Raw genomic sequence first — 15205 nt, forward strand, 5'->3', positions numbered from 1 at the left:
AAGCACATTAAGGTCCTGGAGTGGCCTAGCCAGTCTCCAGACCTTAATCACATAGAACATCTGTGGAGGGAGCTGAAGGTTCGAATTGCCAAACGTCAGGCTCGAAACCTTAATGACTTGGAGAAGATCTGCAAAGAGGAGTGGAAAAAAATCCCTCCTGAGATGTGTGCAAACCTGGTGGCCAACTACCGGAAATGTCTCACCTCTGTGATTGCCAACAAGGGTTTTGCCACCAAGTACTAAGTCATGTTTTGCAGAGTGGTCAAATACTTATTTCTCTCATTAAAATGCAAATCAATTCATAACATTTTTGACATGCGTTTTTCTGGAATATTGTTTTTGTTATTCTGTCTCTCACTGTTCAAATAAACCTACCATTAAAATTATAGACTGATCATTTCTTTGTCAGTGGGCAAACGTACAAAATCAGCAGGGGATCAAATACTTTTTTCCCTCTCTACAGTGGGGAAAAAAAAGTATTTAGTCAGCCACCAATTGTGCAAGTTCTCCCACTTAAAAAGATGAGAGAGGCCTGTAATTTTCATCATAGGTACACGTCAACTATGACAGACAAATTGAGAATTTTTTTTCCAGAAAATCACATTGTAGGATTTTTAATGAATTTATTTGCAAATTATGGTGGAAAATAAGTATTTGGTCACCTACAAACAAGCAAGATTTCTGGCTCTCACAGACCTGTAACTTCTTCTTTAAGAGGCTCCTCTGTCCTCCACTCGTTACCTGTATTAATGGCACCTGTTTGAACTTGTTATCAGTATAAAAGACACCTGTCCACAACCTCAAACAGTCACACTCCAAACTCCACTATGGCCAAGACCAAAGAGCTGTCAAAGGACACCAGAAACAAAATTGTAGACCTGCACCAGGCTGGGAAGACTGAATCTGCAATAGGTAAGCAGCTTGGTTTGAAGAAATCAACTGTGGGAGCAATTATTAGGAAATGGAAGACATACAAGACCACTGATAATCTCCCTCGATCTGGGGCTCCACGCAAGATCTCACCCCGTGGGGTCAAAATGATCACAAGAACGGTGAGCAAAAATCCCAGAACCACACTAGGGGACCTAGTGAATGACCTGCAGAGAGCTGGGACCAAAGTAACAAAGCCTACCATCAGTAACACACTACGCCGCCAGGGACTCAAATCCTGCAGTGCCAGACGTGTCCCCCTGCTTAAGCCAGTACATGTCTCAACTCGTCGTGTTTGGAGGACAAAGAATGCTGAGTTGCATCCAAAGAACACCATACCTACTGTGAAGCATGGGGGTGGAAACATCATGCTTTGGGGCTGTTTTTCTGCAAAGGGACCAGGACGACTGATCCGTGTAAAGGAAAGAATGAATGGGGCCATGTATTGTGAGATTGAGTGAAAACCTCCTTCCATTGAAGATGAAACATGGCTGGGTCTTTCAGCATGACAATGATCCCAAACACACCGCCCGAGCAATGAAGGAGTGGCTTCGTAAGAAGCATTTCAAGATCCTGGAGTGGCCTAGCCAGTCTCCAGATCTCAACCCCATAGAAAATCTTTGGAGGGAGTTGAATGTCCGTGTTGCCCAGCGACAGACCCAAAACATCACTGCTCTAGAGGAGATCTGCATGGAGGAATGGGCCAAAATACCAGCAACAGTGTGTGAAAACCTTGTGAAGACTTACAGAAAACGTTTGACCTGTGTCATTGCCAACAAAGTGTCACGGTTCAGACAGACGACAAGAGGACCACAATTGCGTCACACCAGAAAGTTTATTTAAACTTAAAGGGAAAGGGATGTAGGGAGTGAGTGAAGGCTCCAGGGGTTATCCCGTCCGATGTGCTGGGTCTGTGCCTCCCCCCAGTGGCAGCGATGCGTCCGATGACGCCGGTGGTTGGTGGTCCAGAAGTCCTGGGGGGAGGAAACACAGACACAACGGGGCGGAATGAAACCAGGCAGCAGTACAGTTCAAGGGAAATCCAAAATACGTAGTAGCAAGGCAGAAGGCTGGTCAGAGTTACCGGGATTGAAGAGTAGTCAGGAGTCGTAATGGCAGAAGCAGGTCTGGATCTCCTGAGGCAGAAGAGTATCCAAAAACAGGCAGGTTCGGGGTCACAAAACCAGGGTGAGCCAGAAGCGCGAGCAAACAGGTTCCGGGTGTGAGCTTTGCAGACGATCTGACACCGGAGAGCTGAAAGACAGGGCCTAAAATACTGGGAGAGGTTAGTGGGTAATGCAGCGCAGCTGGCAGAGTAATTAGAGCCGAGCAGAGCAGGGACAGGTGGAGCTAGTTAGGCTGAGTAGAGAGAGGGAGGTGAGCAGAGTGGAAGATAGTGGAAACAAATTAAGGTGGTAACCCGGTGGAGTGAGAGGGCTCATGACAGAACCCCCCCAAGGGGACGGCCCCAGAAGTCCCAAGAGCAACACCACGCCGGGCGGGAGGAGGGGAGCCGGAGGAGGGCTAGAACTCCTCCGAACGGTCCGAGTGAACGTCCTCATCCTCGGAGGAAGCCGGAGGGCTGTGGTCGGGAGATGGGACAGGTCCCGAGACAGGATCAGGCACAGGACAGGAAGCCGAGCGGGCCGGACGGTTAGGGATCCCTCTGGGGCGGCCCCTACGGATGGCAGGTTGATCAGGATGCCGTTGGTGGAAAGCGGTGATGAGAGTCCTGTCCACAATCCGACTAGCTGGCACCCAGGTCCTTTCCTCAGGTCCATAGCCCTCCCAGTCAATGAGGTACTGGAGACCCCTACCCCTCCGTCTGGACCGAAGCAGGCGGCGGGACGGTGTAAACCAGACCACCATCGACGAGCCGTGGAGGAGGAGGACAAGGCGCAGCAGGGACCAGCGGACTCCTGGGCACAGGCAGGGGCTGCAGCAATCCAGCTGGGGGCTGGCAGAACGACTTGTGTTGGTTGCAGATGGGGCAGGCTTGGACGAATTCCGTACATCCTTCCTCAGAGAGGGCCACCAGAACCTCTGGGCGAGCAGGTTGTAAGTGCGGGTGGAGCCAGGGTGACAAGCTAGGCGGGAGTCATGTCCCCACTGAACGACCTGGGACCTCAGGTCTTCGGGGACAAAAAGGCGGTCAGCTGGGCAAGTGCTGGGACCTGGCTGGTTACGGAGAGCCTCCAGCACCTGTTCCTCAACAGCCCAGGTCAGAGCTGCAACGATGCAGGGACTTGGCAGAATCGACACAGGGTCCTTGGAGGGGTCAGGAGCGGAGTTAGTAGGTACTGGCCGAGGGGTGAGTGCGGCGGCACGCAGGCAGGTTCGGTGGCAGTCCTCTCCCCACTCCTGATCACCCCGGTCACCCAGTCGAGCTGAGGGTTGTGCCGGGGCGGAGCCATGGGTAACCCAGGATGAGGGGTTGGCCTGGAGAGGGGAGCAGGTGAAACTGGATAGTTTCTTGATGGTTTCCGGACAGACCCATCGAGACCGGGGCCGTGACATGAGTGACCGATCCGAGTAAGTGTCCGTCCAGTGCCCGGGCAGGAATAGGAGGTGTCAAACGGAGGTTCTCCAGTCCCAGTTGGCGTGCCAGCTTGATGTCCATTATGTTGGCTTCGGCGCCAGAATCCACCAGAGCAGCCAGGGTGTGAGTTGAGTCAGGGAGGCGGAGGTGAACTTGCAGCAGGGGTTTGCGGTCGGAGGACTGGATGGTCATTGAACTCAACCGGACTCCCCCTATGCCCGGTGAGCTTCGGCCCTTTAAAGGGCAGGTTACCACACGATGTCCATCACCTCCACAATAGAGGCAGAGGTTTGAGGTGAAGCGTCGCTGGCGCTCTGCAGGAGTGAGAGAGGCTCGCCCAATCTCCATAGGCTCAGACTGATCAAGCTGACCTGGGTGAGTGGCAGTAGATGACAGGAGCCCAGTCGGATCTCTCCGAATGCCGGTAGTAGGTGGACCTTGGCGCCCCCCTCCCACGACGACGGGTCTGTATCCTACTGTCGATCCTGACAGTCAGTGCGATGGCTTCATCAAGAGTGGAAGGCAGTTCATGGGAGACCAACTCGTCCTTGATATAGTCAGCCAAACTATGGAAGAACGCGTCCACCAACGATGGTGTGTTCCAAGAACTTCGTCTAGCCAGGGTTCGGAAGTCGATGGAATGGTCTGCGACTGTACGTCTGCCTTGTCGAATACTGAACAGTTCACGAGACGCCTCTGCGGTTGGGGAATCCAGGTCAAACACCTTCAGCATCTCCTCAGCAAACAGGTCGAAGGTTGCACATGCGGGGGTTTGACGTTCGAACTCTGCTGTTCCCCAGAGTCGAGCTCGGCCCGTCAGGTGAGTGATGGCATACCCAACTTTAGCCCCCTCCGTGGCGAAGGTCCTTGGCTGCAAGGAGAACTGAAGTCGGCAGCTAGTCAGGAATGGCCGGACCTGGGTTGAATCGCCGTTGAACCGCTCGGGGTTTCCAATCTTGGGTTCCGAGCAGCGGCTGCAATGACCGGGGCAGGTAACTCGGGGGCAGGGCTGGTGGGCAGACTGGCTGGGGTCAGGTTGGTGAGGAGTTGAATGATCATGGCGAGTTGTTGTTGCTGCTGCTGGGACTGCTGCTGGTGCTGCTGGAACTGCTGATGCTGTTGGTGGCCGACCTGAAGCAGAGAGAGGAGATGACGCCGCTCATGCGGCCTAGCTCTCTCTCAGTGTGTTCCAGGCGTAGCATGGCGGTGGGTTGCTCAGGCTCTTCGGTTTCCATGTCGGGGGGAAGTGTGCGGTGAGTCCATGATGGTCAGATCGTACTGTCACGGTTCAGACAGACGACAAGAGGACCACAATTGCGTCACACCAGAAAGTTTATTTAAACTTAAAGGGAAAGGGATGTAGGGAGTGAGTGAAGGCTCCAGGGGTTATCCCGTCCGATGTGCTGGGTCTGTGCCTCCCCCCAGTGGCAGCGATGCGTCCGATGACGCCCGGTGGTTGGTGGTCCAGAAGTCCTGGGGGGGGGGAGGAAACACAGACACAACGGGGCGGAATGAAACCAGGCAGCAGTACAGTTCAAGGGAAATCCAAAATACGTAGTAGCAAGGCAGAAGGCTGGTCAGAGTTACCGGGATTGAAGAGTAGTCAGGAGTCGTAATGGCAGAAGCAGGTCTGGATCTCCTGAGGCAGAAGAGTATCCAAAAAACAGGCAGGTTCGGGGTCACAAAACCAGGGTGAGCCAGAAGCGCGAGCAAACAGGTTCCGGGTGTGAGCTTTGCAGACGATCTGACACCGGAGAGCTGAAAGACAGGGCCTAAAATACTGGGAGAGGTTAGTGGGTAATGCAGCGCAGCTGGCAGAGTAATTAGAGCCGAGCAGAGCAGGGACAGGTGGAGCTAGTTAGGCTGAGTAGAGAGAGGGAGGTGAGCAGAGTGGAAGATAGTGGAAACAAATTAAGGTGGTAACCCGGTGGAGTGAGAGGGCTCATGACACAAAGGGTATATAACAAAGTATTGAGAAACTTTTGTTATTGACCAAATACTTATTTTCCACCATAATTTGCAAATAAATTCATTAAAAATCCTACAATGTGATTTTCAGGAAAAATTTTTCTCATTTTGTCTGTCATAGTTGACGTGTACCTATGATGAAAATTACAGGCCTCTCTCATCTTTTTAAGTGGGAGAACTTGCACAATTGGTGGCTGACTAAATACTTTTTTCCCCCACTGTATATATATTTACAGTACCAGTCAAAAGCTTGGACACACCTATTCATTCAAGGATTTTCTTTATTTTTACTATTTTCTACACTGTAGAATAATAGTGAAGACATCAAAACTATGAAATAACACATATGTTGGTAGGGCATGGCGCTTGCAGCGCCAGGGTTGTGGGTTCGTTTCCCACGGGGGGCCAGTATGAAAATGTATGCACTCACTAACTGTAAGTCACTCTGGATAAGAGCGTCTGCTAAATGACTAAAATGTAAGATATAAACAAATCAAAATATATTCTATATTTGAGATTCTTCAAATAGCACACTCTTGGCATTCTCTCAACCAGCTTCACCTGGAATGCTTTTCCAACAGTCTTGAAGGAGTTCCCACATATGCTGAGCACTTGTTGGCTGCTTTTCCTTCACTCTGCCGTCCGACTCATCCCAAACCATCTCAAATGGGTTGAGGTCGGGGGATTGTGGAGGCCAGGTTATCTGATGCAGCACTCCATCACTCTCCTTCTTGGTAAAATAGCCATTACACAGCCTGGAGGTGTGTTGGGTCATTGTCCTGATGAAAAACAAATGATAGTCACACTAAACCCAAACAAGATGGGATGGCGTATCGCTGCAGAATGCTGTGGTAGCCATGCTGGTTAAGTGTGCCTTGAATTCTAAATAAATCACAGACAGTGTCACCAGCAAAGCACCCTCACACCATAACACCTCCTCCATGCTTTACGGTGGGAACTACACATGCAGAGATCATCCGTTCACCCAGAACGCGTCTCACAAAGACACGACTGTTGGAACGAAAAATCTCCAATTTGGACTCCAGACCAAAGGACAAATATCCACCGGTCTAATGTCCATTGCTTGTGTTTCTTGGCCCAAGCAGGTCTCTTCTTCTAATTGGTGTCCTTTAGTAGTGGTTTCTTTGCAGCAATTTGACCATGAAGGCCTGATTCACACAGTCCCCTCTGAACAGTTGATGTTGAGATGTGTCTGTGACTTGAACTCTTTGAAGCATTTATTTGGGCTGCAATTTCTGAGGCTGGTAACTGTAATGAACTTATCCTCTGCAGCAGAGGTAACTCTGGGTCTTCCATTCCTGTGGCGGTCCTCATGAGAGCCAGTTTCATCATAGCGCTCGATGGTTTTTGCGACTGCACTTGAAGAAACTTTCAAAGTTCTTGAAATGTTCCGTATTGACTGACCTTTATGTCTTAACGTAATGATGGACTGTCATTTCTCTTTGCTTATTTGAGCTGTTCTTGCCATAATTTGGACTTGGTCTTTTACCAAATAGGGCTATGTTCTGTATAACCCCCTTACCTTGTCACAACACAACTGATGTCAGTGGCCTGTTAGCGAGTTGTAGGCCTTACCGATGTTGGTGATGACTTTGCTAAAGATCAGTTGGGTGTCAGCATTGAAGGGTCCAAAGTCACTCAAGGAATCACTCAAAAAAGTATAGAAGGCCACCTTTGATGTGTCTGTGAACACAGGAGTGTAAACATATTTAGTTCTATCACTCATCAAATAATGAAATTGTTAAAGTTGTAGACAGGAAATCCAGAGGAAACTAATTTCAAGCATTTGAGTTGAATAAAGGGTACATCTTTGCCATAATTACTTCTATGGACCGCGCCGTTGAGGGTTATCTCCATTTTAAAGTAGTCAATTGCTTCTTCTTCTTCTTCTTCTTCTTCTTCTTCTATGAGATTATTGACAGTGGGTAAACAAACTGAAAGGGTACATACTGCCACCTGGAATGTGTTATCTGAACAGGCGTAAAGCCAAGGTTGGTGATTTACTGCCACCTGCCGTTATGGTTATGCCCAGGCGTACATACGGCATATACGTTCTTGTTGAAAGTTAACAGATAGTTTGTAGAGCATTTACAGATGGACTATCCAAATAGGCAGAGGCTTAGTCGGCTCGGGGATTAGAACCAGCGACCTTTCGGTTACTGGCACAACGCTCTAAACCACTAAGCCACCTACTTTACACACATTCTCAGCTCTCCTCATAAAGACCCTCCCTTCACATTTCTCACTGTCAATGATCATGTGAATTACTTCCTGAGTTATAGGCTAGTGTGTTTCGAAGTAGCCTACAGTGTTGTTTTGAATTGTGAACAGTGAGCGAGTTCTAGAGCAGATGGTGTTAACAAACTGTAGCATAGCCTACCTGTGTTTAGTTCAATCAAAGCACATATTTTGTGTAGTGGCGCGTGCCGTTTTGATGTGCGCCGTTGAGTTTTGGTCACGAGAGAAAAATGCGACCATTCACACAATCGTCCTAAAATCTCATAAGAAATGAAGTGGTGTTTTTTTTGTCTTACAGTAACGTTATAATATGCTATTTTATTCGGTTCTGTAACGTAGAATACTGTCATTATGTGATCTTGCAGACATTGATTCAGCTTTGATCTAACTTATTAAACAAGCATAACTCGTCGCCTGTTCTCTGTGAGTGGAGCGGAGCCTGTGCATGGAGTCTCCTGCATTGACCTTTAGCTGTCGGGAGGAAAGGTCTGCAGCCACTCCGATCCCAAAAGGTGTTACAGTATAATTAATTGGCTTATCCCTCAATCTTGTTGATGTAGGTGGAGCTATGTGATCCGTCCTCAACCCGTAGGAAGTTGACCATCCAGCGGACTATTTTTAAAACGGTGAAAGTTCTCAATGGCGTCGCCCATGCTAAAACAGGCCTTGTTGCCTTCTATTAAACTCTATGATGACAAGTTATCCACTATCAGAACGCATAATGCAACCAATGGTATAAAACAAAATGACCTGTATTAACTCTCTCCAGTTCCCCCCCACCTTGTCCTTGTAGATACAGTTCAGTCTTAGTGACGCTCAGCTCCACTCAGATTGGATACTTATTTTTTTTCAGCTCCTCCACCTTCTCAATAGTGTTTTTATGCTCTAAATTCAAAAAGTGTTTAACTCACCTGTGTGTGTGTGTGTGTGTGTGTGTGTGTGTGTGTGTGTGTGTGTCTTCCAGAGGTGCAGCATGTGAGGACCTGTCCAATAGACTGTGCGTCTCTGTACGATGTCTACATGGTGGTTCCCTCTCTGGGCTTCCATCCAGTAGAAGTCTACTGTTACATGGAAAACAGAGGGTAAGACACTCACACGCACTTTATAATAGGGTTGTACAATTCCTGGTTGGAAAATTCCTGGAATTACGAGGGAATAAGCAGGAAATCCTCCTGCCAGGATTTATGGAAAACCAGGGAATTTGGGGAAAGTTACATTATTATTCATGTACTCAGAGGTGTGTGTGTGTGTGTGTGTGTGTGTGCGAGAGAGAGATAAGCTGAATGATGTCTTTGAGAAAACCCTACTCAGCAGAATTGAGAACAGACCCCTCTCTTAATTTCCACTACTTCCTGTTAAAAGGTCAAAGTTCACCGGACAGTTTTCTACCAGGGGCACACTGTTGACCACACACACACACACACACACACACACAAATACACACACACACTTCTTGTATTTCCATTAATCTATTTCTGAGCCAACCAAGCAGGAAAACTAAATCACTGACACTGCATCCCCACACCCACATCCACACCACCAGTAACCCATCATGTTGAACATTCCATACTGGAACAACGGCAGACAGATGTTTCCCTGAGGTTTGCCATAAAGTTAAGACCATAGAAATAGAAGGAATAGAACGGGCGTCCCCATTCAAATCAATGATGTCATAATGAGTGTACCCACAAAAGCAAAGCAGAAAGTGAAAGTTAAAAAGTACCCCATCAATTTGTGCAGAATATCATTAGTGGAAAGTAAGGCTGTTCTCGGGGCAGCCCTCGTTGTAGCTAGACATTTCCAAGTCGCATCATGGACAATTTAAGAATTTTAGCTAACCTTAAACCTTTTTCTAACCTTAACCTAATTCTCCTGACCAGCAACGTTAATTCTCATAACCTGCTGAGTAAGTTAACCTAACCTGCTACGGAAAGTCACTTATACTAGTCAAAACCGGCAGACCTGCCCTGAAAGCACTGTGAGTATCCACAAATGCGATACAGCTCAATCTGTGCTGTGATTTGTTTAAAAAACTGACATTACAAAAAATAATATTCCATTGCATGAGCCACATCAGTTAACATCATCTGAATGAACATTCTACATTACCATGGAAATTGTTGCATCACAATACCAGGCATAAATCTGGGAGTGTACCCATGAGTTTACCAGTCAAATTGCCAGGGTTTGAAGTTCCTATCCCGTTCTATGCATTCTATTTCTATGGTAATTTTATGACAGAAATGTTCCGTATGTGTTCCTGGAACGTCAGCAGCATGATGTTGAAGCAAATTCACAACTGCAGAGTACAGGATGTATACGAATTGAATGTACAGGGTGAGAACAATTTTACATACATACTATGAATTCATATTTTATTTATTTTTGGCTTATGACAACAAGAACAGACATTTTCTGTCCGCAAAACAGCCCTCGCAACACACAACTTTTCACTAGATAAACATAACTATGAATAGGACAGTTTGGTGATTAATCCAAAAGGAGTTTGGAATACTGCAGCTGTCTATTGTATGGCATGCAAAACATTGTCCCACTGTTTAATTTAAATCCACATAAATGTTCACTGCCTTCCCAAGGACATCGTAAAGGAAAAGTTACAATATTGCAAGGTATATTTTGCTGAGTTTAGTGCCGTTTTCTGAAAATGTCCCCCCCCTGGAGAGTAGTGGAGAGCAGCGGAGAGTAGTGTTCCCATCCTGCTTTTTCCGCTATGCACCTTTTAAAGGCAATGTTCCCGCGTTCACAGAGACCAGGTTCACGGTAAACACTGCATACATCTGCTAAATCTTGAAATGTCAATCGGACTGAATCCTGGCCTTAGTATGAATCAGAGTGCTGGAGAATATCAGGGAGGAGGCAGTCAGGAGGGAAGGAACACTCTATATAGATAAACATGTTCCTTTCATCAATGTTTCTTTTACATTTGGTCCTAAAGTTAAAAGCACAGCCTCACTCTCCAAGCACTCAGAAAGAAAGAGAGAGAGAGAGAGAGAGAGAGAGAGAGAGAGAGAGAGAGAGAGAGAGAGAGAGAGAGAGAGAGAGAGAGAGAGAGAGAGAGAGAGAGAGAGAGAGAGATAACTCAGATTAGCAATTTGCAGTGTTTCTATGAATGAGAGGGCTTACAGAGAGTGGTCAAATGGCTTTGTGAGTGTATGCATTTGTGAGTATGTGTGGAGGGAGGTATGAAGGGTGGGGGGAAAGGAGGGAGGGAGGGAGGAAGGGGTAGCATGGAAAAGTGGAAACACTGCCAGCAGTGTGTTTGCTTGAGGGGGAGGAGAAGGGGGAGGGAGGGTTGGTGAATCACATGATATTGGTACTCTCTCCTCTCTCCTCTCTCTGTCTCCCCTCTCTCCTCTCTCTGTCTCCTCTCTCCTCTCTCTTCTCTCTTTCTCCTCTCTCTGTCTCACCTCTCTCCTCTCTCTGTCTCCCCTCTCCCCTCTCTCCTCTCTCTGTCTCCCTTCTCTTCTCTCTCTGTCTCCCCTCTCCCCTCTCTTCTCTCTCTGTCTCCCTTCTCTCCTCTCTCTGTCTCCCCTCTCTCCTCTCTCTGTCTCCCCCCTCTCCTCTCTAATCCACAATAACAATAATAAGACACCTATTCAGAAATATAAATATATTATAAATGAAGAGATGAGGCAGAATCAGAGGGTTAGGAAACAAAACTTAACAGGTTGTTCTGCACTGTAACATTAAAAATATAACATTATTATCTTTAGCACCTCCTGTAGGTAAAGGCACAGGGTGACACAGTCTTCCAACTAGATCATCCAGACAACAGTCCAATTAAAGGCACAGGGTGACACAGACTTCCAACTAGATCATCCAGACAACAGTCCAATTAAAGGCACAGGGTGACACAGTCTTCCAACTAGATCATCCAGACAACAGTCCAATTAAAGGCACAGGGTGACACAGTCTTCCAACTAGATCATCCAGACAACAGTCCAATTAAAGGCACAGGGTGACACAGTCTTCCAACTAGATCATCCAGACAACAGTCCAATTAAAGGCACAGGGTGACACAGTCTTCCAACTAGATCATCCAGACAACAGTCCAATTAAAGGCACAGGGTGACACAGTCTTCCAACTAGATCATCCAGACAACAGTCCAATTAAAGGCACAGGGTGACACAGTCTTCCAACTAGATCATCCAGACAACAGTCCAGTTAAAGGCATAGGGTGACACAGACTTCCAACTAGATCATCCAGACAACAGTCCATCTGAGTATGTCCTTAGAAGAGGAGTTTAAGGTTGTTGGTCCACGAAGGAGAGAGGAGCAGAGAAGAACAGTGTGTGTGTGTGTGTGTGTGTGTGTGTGTGTGTGTGTGTGTGTGTGTGTGTGTGTGTGTGTGTGTGTGTGTGTGTGTGTGTGTGTGTGTGTGTGTGTGTGTGTGTGTGTGTGCGTGCATGTGTTTCCCTTTACAGTCTGGTAAACTGGCCCAGGGCTTGCTTCAGCTTCTCTGCAATCTGGTCAATGAGAAGAAAACTACATTAACCAGAATGCAACAGGAGATGACAACTACATTAACCAGAGCATGCAACTATTACTGTATTTAGAGCTGTGTGATACTGTATACAGCATATTGCTGTCTTTCAAAACATAATGTCTTTCAAACCATATTGTTTTAAAAAATATATGATTGTTTCATGATATTTTGAAAGACAATAACCCCCTGCCCTGCCCCCTCTCTCTCTGTCTCTCTCTCTCTCTCTCTCTTGCTCTCTTCTTACCATTTCATAGAACTTGATCTGTTCTTCCAGGTAGAGCTGCATGACTCTGTTGTAGTCATAGATACGGTTGCTATGGAAGTGGTTCATCTCAGCTGTATGGAAACACAGGAGGCAGTTAGAGAGGTGGCGTTTAGTATTTATTAGGATCCCCAATGATCTGCTGCTGAGGCAGTGGCTACTCTTCCTGGGGTCCAAACAGGAAACCACATAATAAAAATACATCATTTACATAAATATACATAGCACTACATTTACATTACAATTCAGCCAATCAGCAGACGCTCCCATCCAGAGCAATCCACAGCTAGTGCATTCATCTTAAGGTAGCCAGGCGAGACAACCACATATCCAAGTCGTATCCCAACCACGTGTCACATACATAATACAATACATAATACAATATAAAATGCATACAAATGTCTGTTTGTCTCTTTACAGTCCCCGTCGTGCCGTAAGGTGTTCTTTTATCTGCTTTTTGAATCTGGTTTTATTGCTAGCTTGAGTTCCCCTTTAGTCATGGCTCTATTTAATACTGTGTGTTTCCAAGTCTCTGTTCTGGACATGGGGACTGTGAAGAGACCTCCGGTTGCATGTCTTGTGTTGTACCGATGTGTGTCTGAACTGCGTGCCAACTGCTTGAACAGACAGTTTGGTCCCTTCAACCAATCAACACCTCACACAAAGACCAATGGTGATGCAGTCAGTCTCTTCTCAACTTTGAGCCAGAAGAGATTGACATGCATGTCATTGACATTCACCCTTCGTGTACAGCTAAGTGAAATATGTGCTGCTCTGTTTTGGACCAATTGCAATTTCCCTATGTCCTTCTTTGCCGCACCTGACCACACAACTGGACAATAGTCCAGGTGCGACACAAGTAGGGAACGTAAGACCTGTCTGGTTGACTGAGATATCAAGAAAGCAGAGCAATGCCTTATCATGGACAGACCACTTCCCATTTTAGTAACAATTGAGTGCATTTGGAAAGTATTCAGACCCTTCACTTTTTCCACATTTTGTTACGTTACAGCCTTATTCTAAAATTGTTTAAATTGTTTTTTCCACCTCATCAATCTACAGACAATACCCCATAATGACAAAGCAAAAACAGGCTTTTAGAAATTAAAAAACTGAAATATCATATTTACATAAGTATTCAGACCCTTTACTCCAAACTTTGTTGAAGCGCCTTTGGCAGCGATTACAGCCTTTAGTCTTCTTGGGTATGACGCTACAAGCTTGGCACACCTGTATTTGGGGAGTTTCTCCCATTTTTCTCTGCAGATCCTCTCAAGCTCTGTCAGGTTGGATGGGGAGCGTCGCTGCACAGCTATTTTCACATCTCTCCAGAGATGTTCGATCGGGTTCAAGTACGGGCTCTGACTAGGCAACTCAAGGACATTCAGAGACTTGTCCAGAAGCTACTCCTGCGTTGTCTTGGCTGTGTGCTTAGGGTCATTGTCCTGTTGGAAGGTGAACCTTTGCCCCAGTCTGAGGTCCTGAGCGCTCTGGAACAGGTTTTCATCAAGGATCTCTCTGTACTTTGCTCCGTTCATCTTTCCCTCGATCCTGACTAGTCTCCCAGTCCTTGCCGCTGAAAAACATCCCCACAGCATGATGCTGCCACCACCATGCTTCACCATAGGGATGCTGCCAGGTTCCCTCCAGACGTGATGCTTGGCATTCAGGCCAAAGAGTTCAATCTTGGTTTCATCAGACCTGAGAATCTTGTTTCTCATGGTCTGAGAGTCCTTTAGGTGCCTTTTGGCAAACTCCAAGCGGGCTGTCATGTGCCTTTTACTGAGGAGTGGCTTCCGTCTGGCCACTCTACCATAAAGGCCTGATTGGTGGAGTGCTACAGCGATGGTTGTCCTTCTGGAAGTTTCTCACATCTCTACAGAGGAACTCTGGAGCTCTGTCAGAGTGACCATCGGGTTCTTGGTCACCTGACCAAGGCCCTTCTCCCCCGATTGCTCAGTTTGGCCAGGAGGCCACTGTGTTCTTGGGAACCTTCAATGCTGAAGAAATGTTTTGATACCCTTCCCCCGATCTGTGCCTCGACACAATCCTATCTCGGAGCTCTACGGACAATTCCTTCAACCTCATTACTTGGTTTTTGCTCTGACATGCACTGTCAACTGTGGGACCTTATATAGACAGGTGTGTGCCTTTCCAAATCATGTCCAATCAATTGAATTTAGCACAGGTGGACTCCAATCACGTTGTAGAAACATCTCAAGGATGATCAATGGAAACAGGATGCACCTATGCTCAATGTCGAGTCTCATAGCAAAGGGTCTGAATACTTATGTAAATAAGGTATTTCTGTTTTTGTTTTTTTATAAATTTTCAAAACAATCTAAAAACCAGTTTTCGCTTTGTCATTATGGGGTATTGTGTGTAGATTGATGAGGAACATGTTTTATTTAATCAATTTTAGAATAAGGCTGTAACGTAACAAAATGTGGAAAATGTCAAGGGGTCTGAATACTTTCCGAATGTACTGTATATGTTTTGACCATGATAGTTTTCTATCTAGGGTGACACCCAGCAGTTTAGTCTTTTCAACTTGCTCAATAGCCACATTATTCAATAATAGATCCAGAGGAGATTTAGGGTTGAGCGAGTGATTTGTCCCAAAAATGATGCTTTTAGTTTTTGAGATATTTAGCACCAGCCTATTGCTAGTTACCCATTCTAAAACTGACTGGAGCTCTATTTTAAGGGTGTCAGATATTTATTTTACTGTTGCTGCTA

At 46.5% G+C, this 15205-nt stretch overlaps 1 protein-coding gene across 1 annotated transcript in view; it reads right to left on the reverse strand.

Moving 5' to 3' along the window:
* Positions 1–12055: 12055 nt before the first annotated feature.
* LOC121539065 (sorting nexin-9-like) overlaps positions 12056–15205 on the reverse strand; it is a 26311-nt gene continuing 23161 nt past the window's right edge. The window contains exons 17-18 of the mRNA XM_045206069.1: positions 12449–12540; positions 12056–12184 (exon numbers count right to left, since the gene is read on the reverse strand). Coding sequence (XP_045062004.1) covers positions 12137–12184; positions 12449–12540 — 140 coding nt within the window. The 3' untranslated portion in view covers positions 12056–12136. The remainder of the gene's footprint in view (positions 12185–12448; positions 12541–15205) is intronic.

Source organism: Coregonus clupeaformis, chromosome 21 (genome assembly GCF_020615455.1).
Source record: "Coregonus clupeaformis isolate EN_2021a chromosome 21, ASM2061545v1, whole genome shotgun sequence".
Taxonomy (NCBI): domain Eukaryota; kingdom Metazoa; phylum Chordata; class Actinopteri; order Salmoniformes; family Salmonidae; genus Coregonus; species Coregonus clupeaformis.